This window comes from Ciona intestinalis, chromosome 3 (genome assembly GCF_000224145.3).
Source record: "Ciona intestinalis chromosome 3, KH, whole genome shotgun sequence".
In the NCBI taxonomy this organism is placed as follows: domain Eukaryota; kingdom Metazoa; phylum Chordata; class Ascidiacea; order Phlebobranchia; family Cionidae; genus Ciona; species Ciona intestinalis.
In genome coordinates, this window is record NC_020168.2 from 4,835,516 (window position 1) to 4,861,460 (window position 25,945).

At 37.3% G+C, this 25,945-nt stretch overlaps 6 protein-coding genes across 6 annotated transcripts in view; 4 read left to right on the forward strand and 2 right to left on the reverse strand.

Moving 5' to 3' along the window:
• LOC100180808 (protein fantom) overlaps positions 1-9,881 on the reverse strand; it is a 26,384-nt gene extending 16,503 nt beyond the window's left edge. Inside the window, exon 1 of the mRNA XM_018811353.2 lies at positions 9,863-9,881. The gene's annotated coding sequence lies outside the window, so the exon portion shown is untranslated. The remainder of the gene's footprint in view (positions 1-9,862) is intronic.
• On the forward strand, positions 1,111-4,696 carry LOC100184973 (complement component C6). Its single transcript, XM_002130844.4, has 11 exons — positions 1,111-1,253; positions 1,514-1,732; positions 1,980-2,121; positions 2,192-2,345; positions 2,407-2,545; positions 2,867-2,978; positions 3,131-3,266; positions 3,531-3,721; positions 3,782-3,904; positions 3,976-4,133; positions 4,386-4,696. The coding sequence occupies exons 1-11, from the start codon at positions 1,131-1,133 to the stop codon at positions 4,590-4,592; spliced, it is 1,704 nt and encodes a 567-aa protein (XP_002130880.1). The 5' UTR covers positions 1,111-1,130; the 3' UTR covers positions 4,593-4,696.
• On the forward strand, positions 4,965-9,789 carry LOC100183313 (complement component C6-like). Its single transcript, XM_002124084.4, has 11 exons — positions 4,965-5,882; positions 6,198-6,416; positions 6,711-6,852; positions 6,913-7,063; positions 7,242-7,380; positions 7,431-7,542; positions 7,856-7,991; positions 8,315-8,505; positions 8,564-8,686; positions 8,991-9,148; positions 9,395-9,789. Exons 1-11 carry the CDS (start codon positions 5,766-5,768, stop codon positions 9,599-9,601), a joined length of 1,695 nt encoding a protein of 564 aa, XP_002124120.1. The 5' UTR covers positions 4,965-5,765; the 3' UTR covers positions 9,602-9,789.
• A 1,216-nt stretch (positions 9,882-11,097) lies between the features above and the next one.
• LOC100185682 (complement component C6) lies at positions 11,098-16,123 on the forward strand. The gene is made up of 11 exons (XM_002130771.2): positions 11,098-11,263; positions 11,638-11,862; positions 12,156-12,294; positions 12,645-12,792; positions 12,951-13,089; positions 13,454-13,565; positions 13,923-14,055; positions 14,233-14,423; positions 14,740-14,862; positions 15,075-15,232; positions 15,560-16,123. The coding sequence occupies exons 1-11, from the start codon at positions 11,129-11,131 to the stop codon at positions 15,764-15,766; spliced, it is 1,710 nt and encodes a 569-aa protein (XP_002130807.1). The 5' UTR covers positions 11,098-11,128; the 3' UTR covers positions 15,767-16,123.
• Positions 16,124-17,387: 1,264 nt separating this feature from the next.
• Positions 17,388-21,749, forward strand: LOC108949306 (actin-like). Its single transcript, XM_018811115.2, has 9 exons — positions 17,388-18,512; positions 18,598-18,713; positions 18,773-19,029; positions 19,369-19,527; positions 19,591-19,729; positions 19,936-20,058; positions 20,234-20,410; positions 21,131-21,285; positions 21,558-21,749. The coding sequence occupies exons 1-9, from the start codon at positions 17,983-17,985 to the stop codon at positions 21,747-21,749; spliced, it is 1,848 nt and encodes a 615-aa protein (XP_018666660.1). The 5' UTR covers positions 17,388-17,982.
• A 432-nt stretch (positions 21,750-22,181) lies between these two features.
• On the reverse strand, positions 22,182-25,945 carry socs6 (suppressor of cytokine signaling). Its single transcript, NM_001078538.1, is given in 8 exon segments — positions 22,182-22,979; positions 23,365-23,508; positions 23,699-23,819; positions 24,059-24,142; positions 24,684-25,182; positions 25,376-25,452; positions 25,548-25,634; positions 25,780-25,945. Coding segments are annotated over 8 exon segments (1,221 nt in total). The 5' UTR covers positions 25,869-25,945; the 3' UTR covers positions 22,182-22,859.

A 25,945-nucleotide genomic window follows, 5' to 3' on the forward strand; every position in this document is an offset into this window, starting at 1 on the left:
GTGATTTTACTTTTTGGCTCACAAACTCAACGCGTATACCCGGCAACGAAACTTAAGGTATCTTTGTAAAATTTGCCTAATATCGAAGTGACATTGAGGAAAACAAAACTGAGTTACTATTTTTGGTACTCTGCTTGAATTAGTCAGCTACCTTTTCTGTGTTCCGGGTCTTTATGAAATCGGAAAACGCGAACACCTTATCTGCTAGTACTTAAGCAGTTGGGAGCTGCATGTCCACTCATGTTGGATTATAAATGTAGTAAAGAATGGCTCTGTAGGTTCGTAGGTATGATCATATATTATTATGTAAACTAAGCTGATTGCTGCTAGTCTTAATCGCCAACGTAAAGTACCCTGTTAAACCACACTGTACCCCGAAAACCAGTCAAAATACTAATTTACTCCACATTAATTCCTAGATTTAATATTATATAACAAGATTTATATTAGAAATTATATTTTATATGTTAAAACAACCGCTATACGTGTTTTCTAGCTTTGTATCGCTTACAAGAACTAAATGAACACATGCCGACCATGCATTTGTATAGGCGATTTACGCTTTGTGGGCTCCGTAATGGCGGACACGAGCGCCGTTTCCTAACTTGGTCTATACTAACTTTGGTTGAAACATGCTACGGGTAAAAACTATACTTGTACCATAATGTCACTTCAGTATACTATGCTTGTACTTATCAAACAAAGCATGAGGCTGCCAACACCACAATACCGTGGACCAACTTGTGGGCTTTGTTTACTTGTGCGATAAACTTAACGAGCACAAAATTTCCCCAAGAACAACTTGTGGGCTTTGTTTACTTGTGCGATAAACTTAACGAGCAAAAAATTGTTTAACAGTGATTACGCCTACCACAATATGGTTCCGATGCCAACGGTTCCGATTATTCTACCTTGTATCAACTTGAGTCGTTAGTGGTACTCGTTCAAACACTGAAAATTCTATATAAATTGCTCCTTCAATCGAAACGCTGACAAACACCTTAAGATTGCGACCTTAAACTGCAGTTCTGAAACGTAACAGCAGCTGAATATTAAGTCACCAGCTATTACATAAAAGGTTTAACAAGTGCTGCATCATATAACATATATGTTGATTTTTTAAAAGTACTATGAAAAAATTGTTGCTTTTGCTTTTGATTTTTGTTGTGTTGTGTTGTTTGTTGGATGGGAGCAACGCGTGGAGAAGACGACGACGAAGAAGACGAAGTCCTCCACCAAAAATTAACTGTGTTGTGAGTAGAATTATTGTAGATACAATGCACGCACGTTTTTGTATATATTTAGTACGGTGGGGGAAGACGGGACACCTTTAGCACATAATATCCAAATATCCTGATCGTATTTTAAACAATTAACAACGGTTAATATTGGGAGTCGTTAGGATACGGTTTTATAATTCATTGAATGCTCCTTGTTTACTAGCATTTTTTGTCCCATTTGTGTCCATTTTTACCCATTCTACTGTATACGTCATGTGTGTTTATGTTTAAAGGTGTCTTCCTGGACATCTTGGGGGGAGTGCAGCAAATCTTGCTCCAGTGGCACGCACACCCGGACCAGAAGAATAACAACGCATCCACAGAATGGTGGAAACGGATGTCCACTGTTGGAACAGAGGGCGCCATGCAATAAGATGGCATGTCCCATCATTGATTGTGAATGGAGCAAATGGGGAAGTTGGTCCGCGTGTTATTCATGCTCCCCTGAGAGGGTAAGGATTTTTGATTTTTGAACGGCTTATTGTGCCTGTTATTCGAGATCGCAAGAGTCAGTACGAACTGAAAATATTTTGTTCATGTTTGATTTGGAAAGGGTGTTGATTGCCGTTATGCTTTACAGAAATATATAAATAGTGTTTTATACATGTGGACACCAGCTACCATTTGTTTTGTAATGAGAACTGAAGTTTTCTTTTAAGAACGCGTACATGATAATTGTGTTCTACACTTTACATGCAGAGCCGATTCAGGAACGTGTCTGTTGCCGCCATGTTTAACGGCGAGGATTGTAGCGGAAGTGACTACCAAATAGATAGAGGATGTCCAGCAGCCAAACCTTGTACAACCACTTGTCCAGAAGGTTACTTCTCTTGCGCAGACGGTAAAATCTATACAGAAAACCCAATGCAACTTCAAAGGGTTTATAAAACCGTTTACCAATATATTTGCAGGTCTTACTTGCGTCAAACCACAACTTGTGTGTAACGGTGACAACGACTGTACTGACAACTCCGACGAGCATAACTGTAAATCCGGAATATCTTCACCCTGTGCCAGCAATGAGAAATACTCTGTTATTCCTAGTATCGGTTTAGCAGGCGCAGGGTAAAAATAACTGCAGTTATTTTTGCACAACAATATAACAACGGCTTTAAACTGTTTTAAGGTTCGATATTACTGAAGGAAGAATAGCTGGTGAAATACTGGACAACCATCAGTATAACGGACACTGTGATATCGCACATAGCGGTGATCATAATCAGATATTCAGAAGACCTGCCAACATTCAGAGCTACCGTTTCGAAGTAAGATAATAATATATAGTCGGGATGGGGGAAGATGGGACACCTTTAGCACATAATATCCAAGTATCAAAATCGTGTTTTAAACAATTAACAACAGTCTATGGGAGTCGTGGGGATATAGTTTTATAAATGTTTGAATGTTCATTGTTTACTGATAAATAGGACGAGAAAATACAGTTAAAAGGCGTCCCGTCGTTCCCCAATCTACTGTATCCTCTCCCGTACCTAAAAGTCCCTGTTCAATTTTAGGACAGTCAAAAAATAACAAGGACAAAAGGTGCACCGCAATATTATACTTGACCAAAGCTTTGGTTTCTGTAGGTAAAAGTTGACTCCAGTTTTTCAACTCGTTCGTACAACAGCGCGAAGGAATACGTTGAAGAAGAAAGAAAAGCAACGGAGAAAAGCATAAGCGTTGGAAGCTCTTTTGGCTGTAAGCACGGCAAATAACACTTTATTGTTTAATGACAATTTGATATTTTCCACTTTTTAGCTGAGGAGTCGTAAAAGTAATTTAAGTCAGTCGTTAAATCCGCTCCTTAACTTGCTGTGTAAACACATAAAACTATAAAAATACGTTTGCAGTCCCCGGCATTGGCGGAGTGTCAATTAAATCCAGCAGTACAAACAATGCTAACATGAGAAAAGTAACGTCACACTCAACAAACAAAGACGCCAAGTTTTTTAAAGTCACCAGCACAGTTAGACTTGCACAGTTCAGGTTTGTTATATACGCTCATAAACATGCATATATATTAGGGTGGGGGGAGATGGGACACCTTTAGCACATATTATCCAAATATCCTAATGGTGTTTTAAAAATTTAACAACGATCTATGGGGGTTGTGAGGATACAGTTTTATAATTTTATAAATGTTCTTTGTTTACTACTAAATCGAACAAGAAAATAGAATAAAAAGGTGTCCTATCTTTCCCATCCTACTAATGAACATATAAACATCGATTTCAAATTTATGTACAACAGCACTGTACGAAATAAGTTTTTTCTATCACGCCATTTCCGACGTCGACTTCGTGATCTACCGGTGCATTACGATTACTTAAAATACCTCAATATTATCGCCGATTTCGGAACTCATTTCTACACTGGGGGTACATTAGGGGGGAAGTACGAATACATCTACCGGTACTCTAAATCTGCCCTGAAAAAGTCAGGTGAATACAACGTGTAAAATCAAATGCTGCTTATTCCACATAATGTTCAAATATTTACAGAACTGTCCGAGTCGGATCAGAAGAAATGTCTTTCAGTTGAAGCGTCAGCCAAGTTTTTTGGCGTGGGTGCTAGCAGTGGTTCAAAGTCATGTTCCAGCAACGGACTTTCAAAATCTAATGGAAGTAAGAGTCGGCTCGACCAAACATTCAAGTGTTTATATATTTCATTAAAAATTGCCCATTTCATTTTGTAGATAGTTTTACTAAATCAGCGGAAGACGTGATTTCAAATGTTATTGGTGGAGATTCAGGCAAAGCAGCTTCGTTATCGTTCAGCAACGATCCGAACGACAACGATTACGACGCGTGGGTTGAAACTGTGAAGCATAACCCCAGTATCATAGACTACGAGGTAATACACATTTCCTAACTTTAAATGTAGCCGGGCACTGTGTTTATAGCGTATCTGCCCCAGCACACTGAAGCGGGGCTCGACACCGCTACCATTGTTGGTGCTGTATGTGGTTAAATGGTGGGCATAAAGATATCAAATATATCTTTAGTTTATCTTTAACTAGCTATATACATATAACCGTTGGTGGGCGAATATTGTAATTCGTGTTATACCAAATTTCACACAAATATTATACTTCACATAAAACAGATCACACCGATCAGCGCTGTTATCACTAACTCTGCAAAACGAGCCAACATGGAACGAGCGTTGTACCATTACATGGCAAAGTATGACTTCGATGTTTGCACAGGAACGTGCTACAACGATGCTGATAAGATTGTAGGAAACAAGGGCAAAACATGCGCATGTCTTTGTAAAGCATCTTACACCGGTGTAGATTGTCATAACCAATAGAACAATAACAACAATTTGCATTAGCGAAAAATCTACTGTCACATATATATGCTTTAATTGTAGTAGTGTCACGTACCGGAATAAAAAAAATAATTTGGTTACTGTAATAACGACGCTGTTTTGGAGTCGTGTGGATATACGGTTATAAAATTCTCTATATAACTATTGTTTGTTTACTACCATAATGTACGATATAAGAGAATAAAACCAAAAATAATCATACTCCTATCTTATCGTATATTGTACTGTGCGGTAAGATGGGACACCTTTAGCACATAATATCCAAATATCTTGAGTATTAACAACGGTCTATTTAAGTCGTGGTAATACGGTTGTAGAATTCGTTAAATGTTCTTGGTACCAAATAGGACAAGAAAGTAGAATGATAAGGTGTCCCATCTTTCCCCAACGTACTATAACTCAAGGAACATACATGTCGTGCACGTAATGACTGATTTTATGGCTGCAATTTTCACTTTTCAATATATATGTTTATTCAATAGGAGTTACAATCAAAGTTTTATTATAACTTGTGACTAAAGTAATTCCTGAAATATGCGATAATGAATCTATCTCATGCACAGCTGTGTTTAATTCGGAACAAATTAACTAGAAAGCATGTCAATCAATTGGATAAGTATAGCGGGGTATTGGGTCCTGATTGGAAATGCTATATTTCATTTGGCGTGAATAAATAGAGTGTAGACTTTTAATAAAACGAAACAAATGAAACGTAGGTTATGATAGGACATGTCTGATTTCTTTGTTCCACATTTCAAGTAGTGTGCACTAGCTATAAAATATTGATATATAGACAAACACTTCATAATATAAGGAATGTGGGCGTAACTTGGTCAATATACAGTTAAAATTTACAAAAAGTAAGAACCGAGTAAATATTGTGCACAGATAAAATCATTATCGAAAAAATGTGTTGGATTGAGTAACTTATTAATTAAATCGTTCTGAGAATTTATAGAGCCATGCCTTCATAAAATCAAATCATATTTAGTTATGATATCAAAAGCTTTCTTAAACAAACGTTTTAAGATTAAAACAAATCCAAACTTGACAAAGGTTCTAAGAGGGGAAAAAGTTTGGCTGCTTATATTATGCGACGTTTTAAGTAAAGTGGGCGTTTAGACTATTCCTTGTTGTGGCTATAATTCAAATATGAAACCGCTAACTTCGGTTTTTCTGCTTGTGCTTCTATGCTGTATGTTTGAAACAAACGAAGCTTGGGGAAGACGACGACGCAGAAGAGCACCTCCACCAAGAGTTAACTGTGCTGTAAGTGTGTGGATGAATAGATAAAAAAGCGTATTTATCTTCGTCGTTGGTTAACGGAGGTCGTTATGTATAAAACGAATGTCTTAATTCATTTACTCCTGTCAGCTTACGAGTTATAGGGTGGGGAAAGATGGGACACCGTTTCTTTTTATTTTATTTTATTTTTTCGTCATTTTACTTGATATAGTTAACAAAGAATATTCAAAGATTTTTTTGGATATTTTGTGCTAAAGATCTCCCGTCTTCCCCCACCCTACTATATCATGTTTGAATGGTATACCCCAAGTTATTATCAATAAAAAATCGTATGTTCAGGTTTCCGGTTGGGGCGAGTGGGGACAGTGCAGTCAGTCATGTGGAGAAGGTGTTATGACACGAAGTAGAAAAATAACAAGACATCCAATGCATGGTGGGACTGCATGTCCTACACTCAAGAGCTCTGCATCATGCACTGTACGACCGTGCCCTGTGTTTAGTTGCAGCTGGACAGCTTGGGGAAATTGGTCAGAATGCTATTCATGCTCTTCAGAAAGGGTAAACTAAATACAAAACTGTTAAGTATGGATACTGTATTACAACATAAAGTCTTATGTTTCCAAATCTTGATTTTAACAATTAACAAAGTTCTGTTATTTTATACTGTAAATATATTTTGTGAACTTACAAATAGTGTTATGAAGGCGAATTAAACCATGGACCATTCTACCCCAACACACGTTACATATAACATAGCTGCAACTGGTTGTCTCGTAACATAAACTTCACATTTTGAGCTGCTGGCATGATTATATACTATATGTATATATGAAAGGTAACTTTATACTGCAGAGCCGATTCAGGAACGTGTCAGTTGCTGCAATGTTTGGTGGGGAAACATGTGTCGGAAGAGACTACCAAATAGATAGAGGATGCCCACAAGATAAACCTTGTACAACTACTTGTCCAGAAGGTTACTTCTCTTGCGCAGACGGTAAGTGTTAAAATATATACAACTACTGCAGAAACATTAGCAAACGTGTCATTCAAACAGGTATTACATGCATAAATTCAAATCTGATATGTAACGATGATGACGACTGCACTGACAATTCCGACGAACTAGATTGTGGCTCGAAAATCACTTCACCGTGTGCGGATAACCAGTATTCTCATATCCCTAATATAGGGCTGGCAGGAGCAGGGTAAATAAAATTCCAAATAATTGGTGCGATTGTCACTTATTTACATTTTCGCGTGACGGGGCTACGACAGAGTATTCTTGTTCCATGCACCTGGTGGCCGCTTATAAGCTACCATGTAGCATTGTAACTGATTTTTTTAAAGTTTGTAAATGAAAAAATAGTTTTGTTGTTTTCGAAGGTTTGATATTACTGAAGGTAAAGTAGCCGGTCAAATACTTGACAACAATCGTTTCAACGGCCGGTGCATTCTGATCCGCAGTGGAGACCATATGACAGTATTTCGTAAACCGGCCAACGTACAATATTACGGATTTCAGGTACCATTTTTAGTCATTTTTAAATCGATTTTAATATTGTTGAATTTCAGGTAAACGTAGATTCAAGTTTCTCCACAAGCGCTTATAACAGCGCTGAGCAATATGTGGAAGAAGAAAAAAGAAGAACAGATGATAAGATAAATACAGGATCATCTGTTGGCTGTAAGTAATCCAATTAACACAAAATCAACTCAAATCAACTAAAGGCGCATAAGACCAACAAATTATTGCGCATAATAGCTTATCTAACTAAATATATAGTAGGATGGGGGGTGAGACACTTTTCCAATCTATTTTGATGGTAAACAAAAACATTCAAAGAATTATAAAAACCGTAACCTCGCGACTCCCAAAAACACGATCGGGATGTTTGGGCGTCCCATCTTAGGGGCGTCCCATCTTACGCGATAGTTCTATACAACAGTGGTATGATGGAGTCAGAAGGTAAATATTGTGTTTCTTATTCCACACATAGTTCCTGGGTTTGGCAGAGTGTCAGTCCAGTCCAGTTTCACCAAGAACAGCAACATGAGGAAGATAGTCAAACAATCATCGAATAAAGATGCGAAGTTTTTTAGAGTTTCAAGTACTGTAAAACTTGCACAATTCAGGTTAGTGCATTTGCAAAACTTATAATATTCACATTTTTTTCGCGTTTTTTGTCGTGTTTTAACACTTGCGAGGCGTAGAAAGATACATGCATTGTATTCATTAAATATGCTTGGCTGTTTACTGTCAATAAAATAAAAACAAAAAAAACATCGATCATGTGACTAAGATACCATTTTACACACACACACACAATATCTCATATACCTAAAAGTATCCGACGCGCTATAGGCTTTACAATGAATTTAAAGTGTCCTACCACCAATCTACCATATATATAAACTATCTTACTTTTATTTTCCGAAATACATTTTTTCTTTCACAGCATTGTGAGAGGGAACTATATTCTATCACACAATTTCCGCCGTCGTTTACGAAACCTCCCAGAACACTACGATTACTTGAAATACCTTCAAGTTATCATCGATTTTGGGACCCATTTCTGCTCTGCCGGGACGCTGGGCGGAAAATACGAATACATCTACCGATATTCCAAGTCTCAACTTGAAAAATCCAGTAATTAGAAATTAAGTTTGTTGTTTCGTCAAAAATTAAAACGATGCGTATATTTCAGAACTGTCCGATTCGGAGCAAAGACATTGTCTGTCTATGGAAGCATCAGTCAAGTTCTTTGGTTCGGGCGTGAGTGGTGGTTCTACTTCATGTTCGAGCAACGCGTTGTCTCAATCTCACGGAAGTAAGAACAAAGTATCTTTATACTGACATGCGGGGTTCCATTATGGATTCTCAAATTAAGTGGCCAACGCGGTCTCTACTAACTTTGGGTCTGACTTGCGAAGTTTTATAAAGGAACAAAGACAAAACAAACTGTCCTATTATATAGATATGATTAAAAAAGATTTCTAAGCGAAAACACGAGGTGCAGATTTGAAGGTTTCTTACTTTTTTTCAAATTATGCCGTCTAACATTTGTTTGACTTAACATATGCTGTAGTTAAGTTGACCACTATCCAGCATTACCATATCAATTCATTCCGCAGGCAGTTTTACGAAATCAGCGGAAGACGTGATTTCAAATGTCATCGGTGGATATTCTGGCAAAGCAGCATCGTTGTCGTTCAGCAACGATCCGAACGACAACGATTACGACGCGTGGGTTGAAACTGTGAAGCATAACCCCAGTATCATAGACTACGAGGTAATACACAGTTCCTATACAGCAGGTTATTAAAGAGAACTGAAGTTATTTTTCTAAGTGTTGTACACATACTTCTTTATGCGATAAATATTGGAGTACCCAATTTTTTCTGCACAACATCGTGTCGCTGGGGCTACTCGCATGCGTGCGCCCAAGAAAAGTAAGTTGCGGTAAATGTACTCACTATACTGTTACTACTGTTTATACATTACTATATTACAAAGCAATAATGAATCTAAACTACAGATCACGCCGATGAGCGCAGTTATAACTAATCCAACAAAAAGGCGTAACATGGAACGAGCGTTGTACCTCTACATGGCAAAGTACGATGTTGTTGCTTGCAAAGGCAAATGCTACAACGGAGCTGCAAAAATTGTCACTGACAATGGAAAGACATGCACCTGTCTTTGTAAATTTCCATACACTGGTGTAGATTGCCATAATGAGTAAACTTATGTATACGCTTAATGCTGGTACAATGTACGCATATATAAACGGCATAATTTTGAAATAAATGGCATATTTTTAACTAATCATCATGCTTTAACACATTTGCAATCAATCTGCTATTAATAAACTGTGAGCAATAAACTGTTGCTTTCAAAATATTCTGCTAATCAATACAATTTGTAAACGTACAGTTTGTTGGAATTAGAATATATTCTTGCTAGTTACTGAACATAATAACACATAAACATACACAAAACTTACCGTTTTTTAGCCTTTCCTTGTGTACAACCGATTCAAGACCTGAGTTCTTTCATACCAATGAGCTACGTGTCTAAAATTTTACCGTTTTTTAGCCTTTCCTTGTGTACAACCGATTCAAGGCCTGAGTTCTTTCATACCAATGAGCTACGTGTCTAAAATTTCTCTCCATATAATATGCTATACAGTATATCATACCTGTTTGATGTTAATAATACATATGGCTTATAAACACTGATCTTCAAACACTCAGAAAACGACTGCCTTTGCGCTTCTTGCCTTAATTCCATACACACTTAACTTAACATTGCTCTTTTACACAAACTAACTCACTGCGCCTACGCTTCAAGAAACCAGCGCTTGTAATCAGCGTACCACGCGTAGACGGAACTGATGTGGCGCAATTATAACAATAACCGCCAGTTGTGCAAAGTTAATGAGCCATCTAACTGGCATGAACAGTCCACAAAAAAGAAATCTTAGCATTTTGGAATTCCAAACTAAATAACACCGTGTGTGTATTTAAAAGCACGGATAATATGAACAATGTTTTGTTTTATATAATTCAACTATCTTTTATATATGGCAGCAATATGTTTTGTTTTGTAGCGATATGATACCTTTACTGTAACCATAGTGACCTGCACCAAGTTCCCAGTAACATTTTTGTTGCTACATAGTAACCCATTTGAGACATTGTGTAGCAGTTGCTATAAGCGACGAATTTATGATTGCTTTATAAAAATACCCCCTGTAAAAAGTAATGATTCAAAGATAGTAGTAAAACAGCAGTTTCAAGATTTATAATCCTTGTCCCAAAGAACTATATTCTCGGAAAGTGGCAAACCTCAAAGAGCATGTTTACCAAAGTCTATTGGTATATTAAGTTAACGAGAACCGCTCAGTACCAGTCTATATAAAGCAGAAATTTTTGTGGCTGGCTACAATCTGCCGGATAGATGTACAGTGTAATCTTATGCTACAGGTGCAAACGGTTAAGTTATGTGCTGCTATATGTCGAAAAAATGAAGTTTCTTCCGCTATTGGACATAACGTAATATAGAACTTTTGGCTTCTCTAGTATAAAAACATTAGTTTCATTTCAACGTTTCGTCCGCTATTCGGCAAAGGTTGTTAAAATAAAGTCAATGTTTTTATCGGAAGAAGCCAAAAAGTCTATTTACGTAGATTCGTAGAAACTGTCTGACTGAGAAATGATGTTTTCTAAACCGAATAAAACAATACTTGTTTTACAACGCAGCAGTGACTATGAACAGGTTAATTGCTTCGTTTTTAGTTCTTTTTGTGCTGGCATGTTTCTTGGCAGAAGGCGAGAGTTGGTGGGCATCGAGGAGAAGACGGAGACGATACGTTCCTCCGCCTCCACCTCGCATTAACTGTGCTGTAAGTTATTGAATAATAAAAATATGAAAGAATAACGAATATTGTGACTTATTTATACAAATTTTCAGGGCGCAATTTTAGAAGCTCTAATACCGCATGTGTATTACTAAGTTAATTTTAGTTATTCATTTTTTCTTTATAACTGGTAATTTAAACAAACCTTTTAATGGTCAATGGTTTTAATTAAGCGTCTCTCCCAAAAGTACACGCACCCATCTGGGGACAGTACTAAGTCCCGAGACAGTCACCCCTGATTAATGGGGAAGCGATCACACCGTATCACGGCAACGACAATCATTATGCTGTATAAAATGCAATTTCTATGCATTTAAACATACTTTCAGGTCTATGATAATTCTGCCATAAACATATAGGTTTCGAGTTGGGGCTCTTGGTCATCATGTTCGAGATCTTGTTATCCCGGCGGTACAAGGTACAGAACTCGATATGTTACACGTTATCCTAAGAATGGCGGAAGCGGCTGCCCCGGTCTAACGTGGACAACAGGATGCAATTCACAAGCATGTCCTAAATATAATTGCTACTGGGGTAAATGGGGCGGGTGGTCTTCATGCAGCAAGTGCTCAGCTTCAGCCAGGGTGAGGAAAAAGCGTATGATGCGTATATTCTGTTTTATATGGGCCGGGGTCCTACTGACTGGCACGTCTTGGGGCGTGGGATTTAGGCCTGAACACCCAGAATCACGTGCCTATATACGGTGATGTAAAATAATTATAAATTTACAAGCTCTAAATTTTTAGAATAAAAACTCAAAGAGATGTTGCTTAAATATCTTGGTTTACATTAAAACCAAAGTATTCAACGTTGTTTCTAAAAACTTAACGATTTAGGAGCAAAAAATATAGTTTTATTGTAATGCTTCCAATTATAGAGTCGTCTCCGAAACGTCACACAAGCTGCTATGTTCGGAGGAGCTACGTGTCCCGGCCATGAATATATGACCGCGTCTTGTCCCCATACAGCTTCATGCACAACATCATGCCCTGCCGGTTTCTTCAAGTGTAGAGATGGTACGGACCGCTTTTGGAATCAATAAAATGAGTTTTAACGTAACTCATATTTTAACTCTCACTTTTAGCAGTTGTACTGGAAACGTTATACATATATGCAGCCCTTTTATAGGCAACTGCGACGTTATGTATTTTTGCTTAACTATTCTCTACACGTCTACAGCTTATTTATAGCATTGTGAGCTAAGATATAGTTGGCACCTAAACCCTATAATTCCTGATCGTGGTTTAAACAATAAAAATGCCGGTCACAAAGGTGAGCATACGATTAATTAGGACAAGAAAAACGAAAAAATAACATGTAACATTTTACCCCGCCCTACTTAACTTTCGACACGCATTGGTTCAAGGTCTCACTTGTGTGAAATCCACGTTAAGATGCAATGGCGACGATGACTGTAGCGACAACTCTGATGAGATGAATTGCCCGAAAATATTCTCTCCGTGTGGTTCATCTAAACATGGCGTCATCCCGAATATCTATCTCGCTGGAGCAGGGTAAGACCCCACAAGTTTGTCTAGTATTGTAATTTTGTTTAACTTTCAACATATTAAACAAATTTGAATAAAAAATCGATCTAAGCGACCGTTTAACTACACAAAAAAATCATATAAAAAAACGGTATTTTTCGTTGACTTGCCTTTTTTTCAATCAGATACGATATCACCACTGGAAAGATGGCAGGTAAAATATTGGATAACCACCAATATAACGGAAGGTGTGTGAAAGTTGTAAGCGGAGACCACAATCAAATTTACAGGCAACCTGCCAATATACAGTACTACAGATTTCAGGTCGGATTTTTTTACATTAGGCAAAAAAGTTTAGAATATTTCTAGTAGGATGGGGCAAGACAAGACACTTTTGATTATGTTTCTAGTCCCATTTTGTAAAAAATAGTGTATTTACAGAATTAAACAGCCGTCCCCCCTCCCTGGTGCTTAAAAAAATCGTTGTTAGTTGTTTAAAACACGGTTACGATATATGGGATTCTGTTGCTAACGGTATTTGGTTGCCTATCGTACTTCACGGTATACTATAAAAATCTTCGTCCAGGAGGGAAACTTTCTTTTTAACGATTCTACAAATACCTTTTTGAAATACGCAGTATTACCGTAAGCTGTAAAAGAGATAATATGCCATAACATTTTATTCCAGGTTTCTGTAGATTCGACCTTTACGACCAAGGCATACAGCAGTGCTAAAGATTACGTTGAAGACCAACGAAAGGCAATGTCAACAAAAGTTTCAGCCAGCGTCAGTTATGGAAGTAAGCCATATATAAAGTTTAACAACGTCTTAACACGCAAACCAAGCGAACTTATAGTTTCAGAAAGGAATTTAAGTGTTTCTATTAAAGACTTCTTATAAGTTACAGCCTACCTACGCAGTGTGCTGCTGGTCCAAACATGTTTTTTGTAATTACGAAGACGCCCACCTTTACTGCTATTGAACGAAGGTCGTGCAATTTTGATAAAACATTAAATATAAAACCACAATCATTAAAACGCATCTGAGTAAATACACGAACCACAAATTCTCTCACTGGTAGTAAACAATTTAAAGGGCTTTTCTTCAGCAGCTGCATTTCCATGAGCTTAACATTATATACTTTTTGCTCCCAAAGCCGCGTTCTTCTCTGCTTCAGTCAGCTCCAGTTACACTGGTAGTAAAAGCACAAAACAAGTTGTACAACAGGCAAGCAACAACGATGCACAATTCTTCACAGTCACGAGCGAAATCAAACTAGCTCAGTTCAGGTAATCAAAGTAAATCATAATCTTTTTCGTGACCCATTGAATTTAATAGGCATGAGCCGTCTTACCCCACTATATTATACACTGTCTTACAACTATATACACGCTGTATATAGTGTAGGCTACATAGGCTGGTACATGAGAATTACATAGTATTAACTACATACTACATACATACAGAACCGTCAGAGGAAACTACATTCTTTCGCATAACTTCCGACGCCGTCTTCGTGATCTACCATCTCACTACGATTTCATGAAATATCTTCAAGTGATAGCTGACTATGGAACGCATTTCTATTCATCGGGTGTTTTAGGTGGCAAGTACGACTACACATACAGATACTCCAAAAATGAGCTGAGATCTTCAGGTAACTATATTCAACAAGTTAATTTGAAACAAGTTTCTGCATTGTCGGTGTCGACATATATGTGGTAACTTGTAAGCGGTGCTGACTTGTATTAAACAGAACACCACTGTTAACGACTATTGTTGCCCGCCATACGAGGATGAATAAGTTACCTTTATTCATTTATTTGCTTATTTCAGTTATAATGATTAGCGTTGCCCAGTTCAACGAGGACGAATAAATTAACTCATTTTCTGATTTCAGTTACAATGACTGTGGTTGCCCGGCCACGCGAGGATGAACAAGTTCCATTATTTCATTCATTTGTTGTTTTCAGGTTTGAGTGAATCAGATCAAAAACACTGCCTCTCTCTGGAAGCGTCAGCCAGGTATATGGGCGTCAGTGCATCCGCATCCACGAGTGGTTGTTCGTCAAACTCGCTGTCGAAAAAACATGGAAGTAAGAGTTTGAACTTCTGGTATTATACTGTTGCACTGGTTTACTCATTTTTCACAACAATTAACAAGGGTCTATAACAGTCGCTAGGATACGATTCGTAACCGAAGAAAAGCCGTAATAAACTATCGTTACAGTTTAAGGTTTACAGCTAAAAAACATTTATTCAGAATACATATATGTATTCTGTTACGAAAGCACATCATTTATCGCAGGCAGCTTCACCAAGTCAGCAAGCGAGGTAATTTCTAAAGTCGTCGGTGGTTCGTCTTCTGCAGCAGCTTCCTTGACCTTTGGAAAAAATCCGGACAGTTCGAAGTATGACGCGTGGGTGAAAACTGTCAAGGCGAACCCAACAATGATTGACTTTCAGGTTTAATTGGATTTTAATTTCATTCGGTATTGAAACGTTTGCTGTTGTGTAACGCGGTCGTGCCTTTTATTTCTTAACTTTTACGTGGTATAGTAGGGTGGGGGGAGGTGGAACACTTTTCTATCCATTTTCTCGTCCCATTTGATAGAAGTAAACAAAAAACATTTAAAGAACGATCCGAATATTTGGATATGATGTGCTAAAGCTGTCCCGTCTTCCATCACCCTGCTATATTACTGCTGTAATCTGTCCTCTTTTCGTTTTTTTTTACTATACAAGGTTACTGAAAGAGACAACCTATATCCTGTGTTCTGTTTATACTTTCAGCTCACACCTATCAGCGCAGTGATACCTGATTCCGCAAAGAGACGAAACATGCAACAAGCCTTGTATCACTACATGAGCAAATACGATTATAACACATGCAAGGGAACATGCTACAACGGGGCTGGCAAAATCATCACCAACGCCGGGAAAACTTGCACTTGCCTTTGCAAATCTCCATACACAGGCCAAGATTGTCACAACCGTTAACTTCACTTAACATATAGTAGGTTGGGGAAAGATGGGACACCTTTATTACATAATATTTAAATATCCTGATCCTGTTTTTAACAATTAACAAAGATCTATAGAAGCCGTAAAGTTATGGTTTTATAATTCTTTGAATGTTCTATGTTTACTACCAAATGTGACCAGTAAATAGAACGAAAATGTGTCCCATCCTCCCCCACCGTACTATATATATTCTGAGCACATATTATAACATATCTTAAATCTAATTAAACTTATTGCATGAAACCAATAACTCAAGTTATCTTTACTTGTAGACTCGTAGAGTATATAAATCACTTATTCGCATTTATTAATAAACTTGAATAATTTTGCATATATGGTAGTTTATATTTAGCGTATACCAGGGCAGTTCTATAATCCCTATATTAATATGGTGGGGTGGGGAAATATGGGATCTTTTCATTCGATTTCTCGTTCCATTTGGTAGTAAACAAACAAAATTAAAGAACTATAAAACCATGCCCTCTCGACTTCCGTAGACCGTTGTTAATTGTTTAAAACACGATCAGGATTTTTGAATATTATACGCAAAAAGTTTACCATCTTTCCCCAGAGTACTATATCTGTAAGTTACATTTACAGCAACACGTTGTACAGTGGGACAATAGAATTATAACACACCTAATTGGTCCGTAGCAGTACAAGTATAAATTAAGCGAAAAAACGTTTATACCAGAGTGACAGCCAATATTAAATGTTGACGCCTTTAAATTGAACGAGTATGGTTTGTTTACACGTTGTTAATCATATTATATTTGATGATCTTTTAACGGCCAAGGTAATAAAAACCCTCTTAAACATCTCTAACGCCAACGTGCGGATTAAATTTACAGAACTTAAGCCAACTCAGAGAGCCGAAATATAGGTTGGAATTGGCAGTCTGCAGCAAACTGCAAAATTATTTTTATTTTATAGAGCGAGCTTGGGAACAAATTACGTTAAAGCACAAAATACATCACACAGTGCACAGTTTAAGTTAAGCTTGACTATATCGGTACATATAGTAGGGTGGGAGAAGATGGGACACCTTTCGCCCATAATATCCAAATATCCTGTGATCGTGTTTTTAACAATTAACTACAGTCTATGGAAGTTGTGAGGGTACAACTTTATAACTCTTTGAATGTTCTTTGTTTACTACCAAATAAGACAAGAAGGTATATAATGCAACAGTGTCCCATCTTTCCCTAACCTACGATATTGAAATGTTTAAACCTATACCTGCAGACGTATTGGCTAATATAAAACTAGCAAGTTGGCCCGTGTGTATTAAACAGCCATAATCATAATGTCATTAAATGGGCGATTTATTGGGCCGTTCGTTTTTAATTTAGAGTCTGCAAACAAATTACGGTGTTTGAACACACACAAACAGAAAGGAGCTCGTAAGGTTGCTTTGACGATGTGCACTCATCAATATGTAGATAAACCACAGACCAGGTTTTGTAGCAATTTAGGGACAACATATATTTTGTAATGTTAAAAATTTTAGGCAATTGGAATGTGCCAAGTTCGTTACTATTTCTTTCTTAATGTTTTTTTTAACCACTGTAGTAAAAAGAATACGAAATGGAAGTTATGCAGTTGAGCGGAATCAGCAACGCCAAAGTAATCAAATATTATTTAGTTCGCGCCATGTGAGTGTCAGAATGTTTGGTCGCTCGTATAATCTTTACTTTGATCAAGTGGAAGTTCTGAACGATCAACAGGGTTGTCAGGAACAAAATATTGACATTCAGACTTATGCGTAATAGCAGGGGTATGTTCGGTCTGAAGACTTCTTCAAAAAAAGATTAGTTATATTTACCAGACGTCTTCCGTATCCGGTCGGACAGCCTAATCAAATATTGCAAACGCTGTGGTCAGGTTACAACATGCCCGTGATCAGCATCGAACAACAAACGACCATCATCGTATATATTAGGTCTGCACTAATACTAAATAAAGATTCCTGGTGTCGCCGCAAAAGTTTATACGAGGTTCCACAACGTCATTATAGTTATTCATTAACATAAAATTTATAGGGGAAAACTAAATATAGACATTGTATAAAGGATGCAGCATCATTTGAGCAAATTCTGCGGCTTCTCACTTTAGGCTGTTGTTAGAGAAAAGTTGTGCGTATTTTATAAAAATAGAACTGAACTGCTGGGCTGCAATTAAAGTGATACGCAATGGGTTGTACGTCGAGTGTGACTGCAAAAGTAGAAGAGCAGGAGACGAGTAAAAACAACTTTCAAATACCGACCATTAGCAAAGATGAAGACACCACCTCGGATTATTCGAGTATCGGAGCTTTGGGAAATACTTTATCAAACGAAGACTTCAGACGGCTAAGTGTGCTCACTGTGAGGAACGGTAACATCAGCTGCCGTGCTGTTACAAAGACCGGAACGCCACAAACTGTATTGAGAGACGTGGATACTGGTCTTCCGGTTCACACACCGCATCTTTCTCTCAGCAGTCATGACAGCACACAAAGTACACCGACGGCTAAGACTCGTCGCCCAAGGCAACAAGCGCAGAAAAAGAGTCCTGTAAAAGCTGTAAAAATACGGCCAATGAAACAGTCTTCGCTTGCACCACCAAATCCAAACCACCATTATATCACGAGGTCAACTCCCACGTCCCCTTACATGACAAAAGGGAAACGACGAGCTTCACAAAACGGTGGAAGATCCTCTACATTGGAGCTGCGTAACAGGTAAACTTTTTCTCATGTAATAAGTAGTTTAAGGCAGTTCGTATCACGCGTGTTTGTTATGAAAACGTTTAACCATTGCATACAGTTTAAACGACTCGCAGCGGTTGCTTAATAAAGCGTTAAGAGAATTGAGCGAAAGCCTTTCGGAAAGCCATGGAAACATTTTCAGTCTTGGTCGAGACGAAGACGCTGCCTTTCCAAGTATATTGCACAGTTTTTAAAAATTATGCCATGTTGGCTTTACCCTATGTTTCTGATAGGCTCCAGGGCGTCAGTTTCACCAGCAACAAGTCGGGTGAGCACACAGTCGTTGCTGAACGAAGCTGATTCTGAAATTATCTTGGACGTTGGAAGTGGCTACTGCAAAGCAGGTTTCAGTCATGAAGATGTACCGTCTGTTGTATTCCCTACCATCGTAGGAAGACCGATCTCGGAAGATGTTCTTCCAGGAGTAGCGTTAGATGAAAAGTTTATTGGAAACGAAGCAAAGTTAAGAAAAGATGCTCTCACGTTTTCGGTTTGTGAATTATGTGTGAAATAAACATTACATATTTACGTTAATGCTTTTAAAACTGGTACGCCATGGGAAATTATGTTTAAATAGTAAGGGGTGGGGGTTGTGTTTTAAACAATTTACAGCGGCCCATGGTAGTCGCGAGGATACAGGTTTATGCTTCTTTGAATGTTCTTTGTATACTACAAAACGGGACGGGAAAACAGATTGGAAAGATGTGCTATCTATCCTCAGCACCCTACTATAATCTTTAAACATATAGTGCTTTTTGTACATTATTCTATACACAGAATACACGCACTGCACAAGTTAACTTTGATTATTGCTGTAATTTAAAACCAGGCACCAGTTCGTCGAGGTATTGTTCAGAACTGGGACGAATGGATGGGCGTTGTAGACCACGTACTAAATATGGAAATGAAAATAGAAAGAGACGACTTCGGAATTGTGCTGCCTCAACCCACCACTACTAACCGTGAAAGCTTAGAAAAAATTGCCGAAGTATATTCTATATAATCCTAAGCCTAATTTTACAATTACTAACTTTCAAATTTAATTTAATAGATGATCTTTGAAATACCGAAAGTAAACCGAATTTTCCTCGCACGAAGCGCACCCATGGCACTGCATGCGTTTGGTATGACATCGGGATTATTAGTTAGCATTGGTCACGATGTTTCGAGCTGCGTCCCCGTATTGCAAGGTATTATAATGTCGTTTGAAGCATTATATATGCAAGTGTCGGTAAATAAGATGATACATTCATAGTACTGTGCGGGGTAAGATGTGTATAACTATTACATAAATAGTATCCCATATTGCCTAATCGTGCTTTAACAATTAATACCGCTTGTTTGGAATCGAAAACATTGACCAACTTACCCCTATATAAAGTATTTATACCTGCAGGAAACGTACTGGAGGAAGGAATACGTGAATTAAACATAGGTGGATCAGATATAACGCAAACTTTGAAAATGTTGATGAAAGAACAAAAACCAACTCTTTCCTCATTTCGAAACTTTTTCCATGGTAAATATAAATATCACTATAAGGGTATTGTACGTTTTACAAGAGCAGTTCAGCTGCTTTTACTTGCTTCAGAACCCAAGCTTGCTTAAATGTGATATGGCCTAATTTATACAAAACAATGAAAAGAATGTGTACATTTACTTAAAAAATAACAAGTCATTTATTCATAATACAGATGACATAACAAAAGCAATGATGGAACGTCTATGTTACGTCATGGTCAACGAAAACCGTGATTCCCGTACAAGTCCAAGACCCCGAACTTATTCCCTACCAACTGGTGGTACAGTTAATCTGGGAAGAGAACGATTTTTAGCTCCAGAAATTTTATTTAAGCCGGGACTTTTTGGAGGTAAGCAGTTTAAAACATTTTTTTACTGCGGAGAGATTATTAAATTTTATAACAGAAAGATAGGATTTTTTTATTTTTTTTATCTTTACAATCAGCAAACGCACTATGCTTACTCAGTAAGTGATATATCAAGCTACACCATGACAATTTGTCGGCTGCGGTCCATAAATTATCTTGTGAATATACCCGCCCTTTGAAGCTTATAGCCAATTCGGGCACGTTTTGTTTGGCCGTTGCAAATCGAGAGAAAATATCAAAGTCAACACAGCGTCCGTTTGTGATAATAGTTCATAACGTCGTCGGTCATCGTACTTTAGGGAGATGACATTAGATTGTTTGCCACACGCTTTATAACCAATGTCCACTCTTGTTTGCGGTGAACGCCTAAACGCGCTTTTCATTGAAAACGAAAAAATGCATTATGCGGCTGTCAAAACAAGTTAAACAGTCCATCAAAGGTTTATCATATGTTTTGAAATATTTTACATCGCGTGTATGTTGATGCATTGCCTATACCAAAGATATCTTTAGTACGCCATGGTTGATGTTACACTTATATATAGAAATAAATAGTCATAGCAAAATGGTGTGTCCTGAGTTATACGTCATAAGTGGTTAACTTGACATTTGAGAATACCCTCTTTGTAATTACTAATTAAAGCATATTTTTCATTTTTTTAACTAATTTGATAATTCTTATGTATATTCGCCAATATACAGATACTAGCAATGCTAAAGGGTTGCAAGAAATTTGCTGTGAAAGCATTGAAGCCTTGCGAACTAACAAAGGCGAAGAAGAAGCGAAGAGTTTATGTCAGAACGTAGTGTTAGTCGGAGGGACTTCCTTGCTACCTGGCATACCTGAAAGATTGAAGGTAAAGTTATATCCACTTCTGTTGTGTAGCAGTATAGCTGGTAGGGGTAAGGTGGACCATGATTTCATTTACGTTTATGGGCCCAGTTAGTAGGAAACAAAGAATATATTCACAATTATATAATCGGATTCCTGCGACTTCGAAAGAGCGTTGTTAATTGTTAAATCACGATTAGAAAATACGGGATAATACATGCTAACGGTATCCAACTTGTCCACAGCACTAATATGCTGATCAGTCCTTAAGATTAATTCTGGGTTTTTATGTTTGAGAGCGAGCTAGTCCATCTATTACCTTGGTTAAGTGAGAACGAAATAACTGTTCAAGCTCCACAGCGACGCCAGTATGCTGTGTGGAGAGGCGCTGCTCAGATGGCGTCTCTGAATTCGACCAAATCGAGATGGACGACACGTCAAGACTTTGAAAAATATGGTCCTTCTGTTGTGCATCGGAAATACTTGTGAATTCTTTCTCGATTTTGTTTACTGACACTATTTCACAAAATGTATTTTAATGTTTCTGTAAACGGTTTTTTTATTTGGTTTTGGGCGCATAGTAGGCTGGGGTAAGATGGTCCATGTTTTCTTTCGTTTAAAGTCTCTTTTGGTAATATATAAAGAAAAACTTTGTAACCCTATCCTCACGATTCAAAAAGTGCTGTTGTTGACTGTTAAAACACTTGTAGCATGTTATGTGCTAACCGTATCCTCACGATTTAAAAAGTGTTGTTGACTGTTAACACATTTACGGCACGTTATGTGCTAACTGTATCCACCTTACTCCACTGTATACTATACATATTAAGTTTTCCGAGCGGTAATTCATTGTGAAATATCTGTTATCTTAACATTCACACAACAGCATACTTGGCGAAATATAGGAAAATTTGTTGTTCTATTGAGAAGCTTGTTTATTGGAAGAAAGAATGAACCGCATGGGCAAATATTTACTGGAACACACATAACGTAACGACGGGTTAAAAAGATTAGAGACGATTAGTTTTAATGGCAGATCGTTCAGTTCGGTGGCGTGCATCCTTATCACAGTGATACGATAGATTCGCTGGGTATCGCTTGAAATCGGGCCTTTACGGTACAACCTAATGCTGTAATCGTACACGGACGCGATGAGTAATCCGACAAAAATTAGGTCGCGCGACAGAGTGAAGAGCCCTTCGTCCCTCGTACAGATAAACAATAAGTAAGGTAATACTCGCTTCGGGTGGAGTGTCTATAGCACAACCAAAGCTGCTCTCTAGAACCAGGGCCACTCGTGCTTGCTAAGTGCCTCTGGGCTGTTACACGGTTGAATTAGCTACAGTAGAATTAAAAACGGAATGCATAAAAGTAGCACGCGGATTTACAAAGCGACGTTCAATGTACAGAGCTGAAATTGACCGATATATGAAAAAAAGATTTCTGTAAAAAAATACACGGTTATAACAGTGCGACACGTAAAGTTTTCGCGCAAATAATGGTGTTGTTTACAGCACCTCGTTAAATAGATACGGCTAAAATATAAACTATATGATTAAACGAGTTACGAAGGGTCGTAACGAAGGCCAATAGGAACATTTAGAAGTAAGATTCGTTGAGATAACCCTTGACGGGGTTTGGCAACGGCAAGCTTTCAATATGGTCAATACGTGTGTACTGACGTATGACGAACCGACACAAGTATTGCAGAGTGCGCACCTGGAAATGTAAAAATGAAAACACCTATTCAAAGTTGTGAAGAGACAACTATTATGTTAACACAAAACGAAATATAAACAGACCAAAGATATAACAATCATTAAAAGGAATTATTTATAAGGAAAAAACGAGCGTTTTTAAAATTTATAGGACACAAAGTTTATTTCTAACCAGCCTTAAAAGAAATTTAAAGCTTTTAAATATAAACATTGAGGAACAATACATTTTTCTAGCAATATTTGATAAACTGTCACTATTTAACAAAATTGGTTATTTGAAAACATGAATATATAAAAGCATATATTTACTTACAATTGTAAGTTTCAAACCACTAAAATTACACGTACAAAGTACAACAGTAACTATAACGTATGGTTTCACTGACCTGTGAGAGGCGTGACACAGGGTGAATTAATCGAACAGGATAAGTTGTAGCAAGAGGGTCCCTAGTTCTTGAATAACAGAATATTCCGGCCTCCTGGGAATCTCTCACAGAATCCATGATCAAATCTACTACCGAGTCATAAGACTGTGGAATAAAATGTACATGAACCAGTTGCAGAAAAAAAAGCTTCAGTATTTCTATAAACATATAAAAGTATGGTATGTGGAAATTTGTGTGGAAAATTTCCTAAGGTTTGGCGCCTATGTTTTTAAATGATAACGGTTGCTGCAATGCATAAAATTTTCCCAATGCAATGTTTATATTGGTTAGTTACCTGCATTCTGTTGTTTTCATAGAAGCTGAAATTACCAGAAGAATGTTCAATTCTAGTGTGAAGAGTTCTTCCAAAAGAACGAAAACTCAGTGATAGCAAATATCTTTCATCAGAACTATCCCTGTGTAGCATTACAATGTAAAAGATATAGCATAAATGCATGATACAAAATAGTATCTTTTTTAGGTAGGGTTAGTAGGATCATTAGATGTGAAATGTTATAAAACAAATTTGGTTCCAGGTTTACTGATAAATGTGGTGCATGAAATTTTCCGCCACTCCAGTTAGTTATATACTGTATATATACAGTATGTTGAAATGTCATTGACTCATTGTATTGCATTAGATTATTCAGCATACCTGACAAGGAAAGATCCATTTGGAGTTTCATTCAGTTTATCTTCAGCTTCTGACCTTGTCAGCGGCCCCCAGTACCAACCCTGTCTGTTATGTGATGGTACGTTTAATGTAAAGTGTAATATCAATAAAGTTTATGAGGTTTGACAGCGATTAGTTCTAATACAAACATTGATTTGTACTTACCATAACACACTAGACACTAGACACACAGCTAGTTCTTTGTTGCGCTTTATTCTAAATATTTTTACTTTACACTACATTTAAAATACTAATTTAACCCTAACTTACTCATTTAGTCCACATTTTGCTTCATTTCTCATAAATATAAGTACATTGGCAATCCAAACATTCAAACAATAATGCTTATGGCTTATGCTGTTATGCCCTATATGAAAAAATCCTCATGCTTTTTGTGTTCCACAGTTAGCTTTTTAACTGATGCTCTTTCCCTTTCTATCTGTCATTTTGTTGTTAGTTCTTTTTACTTCGTTGTTCCAACAACAAGATCTTTGCTATCGTATTTGAACAAATTAAATAAAAAAATAATGTTACGTTAAAAATGATGTTATGCTTTGGAAATTCCAGTTTCAAGCAATTAGAAAGATAAAAGAAACTATCAACTAACTGGGCAAGTTTCTTGAACTCGTTGGTGAGCGTGTTTTTCCTCATGGTAGGTGGAACATGGAGACTTGTAAGGGTATGAAAGGTGTGGTTAACATCTGGAGATACCGGAGCAGCTGTAGCACCCATTATACCATGGTCTAAGCTCTCTGGAGTTTGATAAACATCAGTGGAATCCGGTACAACAGTGTCTTCTTCTTGTAATTGGGATAGTTTCCCACTATGATTGGTGTGAGTGTCATTTGAGGGTAATTGATACAGGTTTTCGTTTGGAGAATTTTCTGAGGTCCCTTGGCTTGTAAAATTGTTGCATGTGTAATTTGAAGAATGTAGTTGGTCACCCCCTGCATGGCCATTTATGTGCTGCTTCGGAGTTATGTTTTGAACATTTCCAGCCTGACCATTGCTTAGTTCATCAGTTTGACAACTTCTTTCTTGAGTTGAATCATTCAAAAAGTTAGAATTGTTTACTTGTATTGGGCTATCTTGATTAGATTGAACATCTGAAATCAATTGTAAATTAAATCAAACTTACAGTTTCTACTATTTTCTACATTGGTAAGGGCAAATCCCTATTGCAAGTCATGCTATAGGACATGGAAAGCAAACCAATATTGGCATATTAACCCTTAGAAGCCTATGAATCGTTTGGTTCTTATATAAATTTTCGACACTGCATAGGCTATATCAACATACCAGTTAAAGAAGAACTTGGTCCATTTTTGTTTTCAGCAATGGTACTGTTTCTTTCAGATTCATTTGAGGAAGATGACCTGTTTGTTAGAAGCAGATTTAATTTATGTTTAGTACATTAGTGTTAAAACTCATGCACAAAGGATATTTCAGTGGGCATATTTATTATACTTACTTTTTTGCACTCTTTGTCCGAAAAAGTGTTTTTCCAATACGAAATTTGAACTTTGCTTTTTGATTGATTGGGACATTGTCGTCTTTACTGTTGGTTGCAATGAATGGTGTTAATAACTTAAGGTAATAGGAAAGAAACCAGTCACCAGTAATACTTAAAAAATATGCAATAGGAATAATAGTAGCTTTAAAACTAGACTCAACTCAAGTACATTACGACATTTATAACCAACCTCTGGGGTTCCACGTTGTCAATTTCTGGAACTGCAGTGTCTAAGTGTTTTTTTCTTTTGTTTACTGATAAATTACGAAATCTTTTCATAACCGCTGATTTGCTTTACTTTGATTTTCAACAGTGGGGCAAGTTTTATTAATTTATGCAAAACTTTGTGTACAGAC

Excerpts from the sequence above, each read along its gene's own strand:
- LOC108949306 (XM_018811115.2), top strand. The coding sequence starts at position 17,983 with ATGGGTTGTACGTCGAGTGTGACTGCAAAAGTAGAAGAGCAGGAGACG. Across the intron at positions 20,059-20,233 it reads ATTTCGAAACTTTTTCCATG|ATGACATAACAAAAGCAATG; the intron begins GTAAATATAAAT and ends TTCATAATACAG. Across the intron at positions 20,411-21,130 it reads TAAGCCGGGACTTTTTGGAG|ATACTAGCAATGCTAAAGGG; the intron begins GTAAGCAGTTTA and ends GCCAATATACAG.
- LOC100184973 (XM_002130844.4), top strand. The coding sequence starts at position 1,131 with ATGAAAAAATTGTTGCTTTTGCTTTTGATTTTTGTTGTGTTGTGTTGT. Across the intron at positions 1,254-1,513 it reads CACCAAAAATTAACTGTGTT|GTGTCTTCCTGGACATCTTG; the intron begins GTGAGTAGAATT and ends TTATGTTTAAAG. Across the intron at positions 2,546-2,866 it reads TTCAGAGCTACCGTTTCGAA|GTAAAAGTTGACTCCAGTTT; the intron begins GTAAGATAATAA and ends TGGTTTCTGTAG.
- LOC100185682 (XM_002130771.2), top strand. The coding sequence starts at position 11,129 with ATGAACAGGTTAATTGCTTCGTTTTTAGTTCTTTTTGTGCTGGCATGT. Across the intron at positions 13,566-13,922 it reads AGCCAGCGTCAGTTATGGAA|CCGCGTTCTTCTCTGCTTCA; the intron begins GTAAGCCATATA and ends TTGCTCCCAAAG. Across the intron at positions 15,233-15,559 it reads CAACAATGATTGACTTTCAG|CTCACACCTATCAGCGCAGT; the intron begins GTTTAATTGGAT and ends TTATACTTTCAG.
- LOC100183313 (XM_002124084.4), top strand. The coding sequence starts at position 5,766 with ATGAAACCGCTAACTTCGGTTTTTCTGCTTGTGCTTCTATGCTGTATG. Across the intron at positions 6,853-6,912 it reads TTACTTCTCTTGCGCAGACG|GTATTACATGCATAAATTCA; the intron begins GTAAGTGTTAAA and ends TCATTCAAACAG. Across the intron at positions 7,992-8,314 it reads GTAAAACTTGCACAATTCAG|CATTGTGAGAGGGAACTATA; the intron begins GTTAGTGCATTT and ends TTTCTTTCACAG.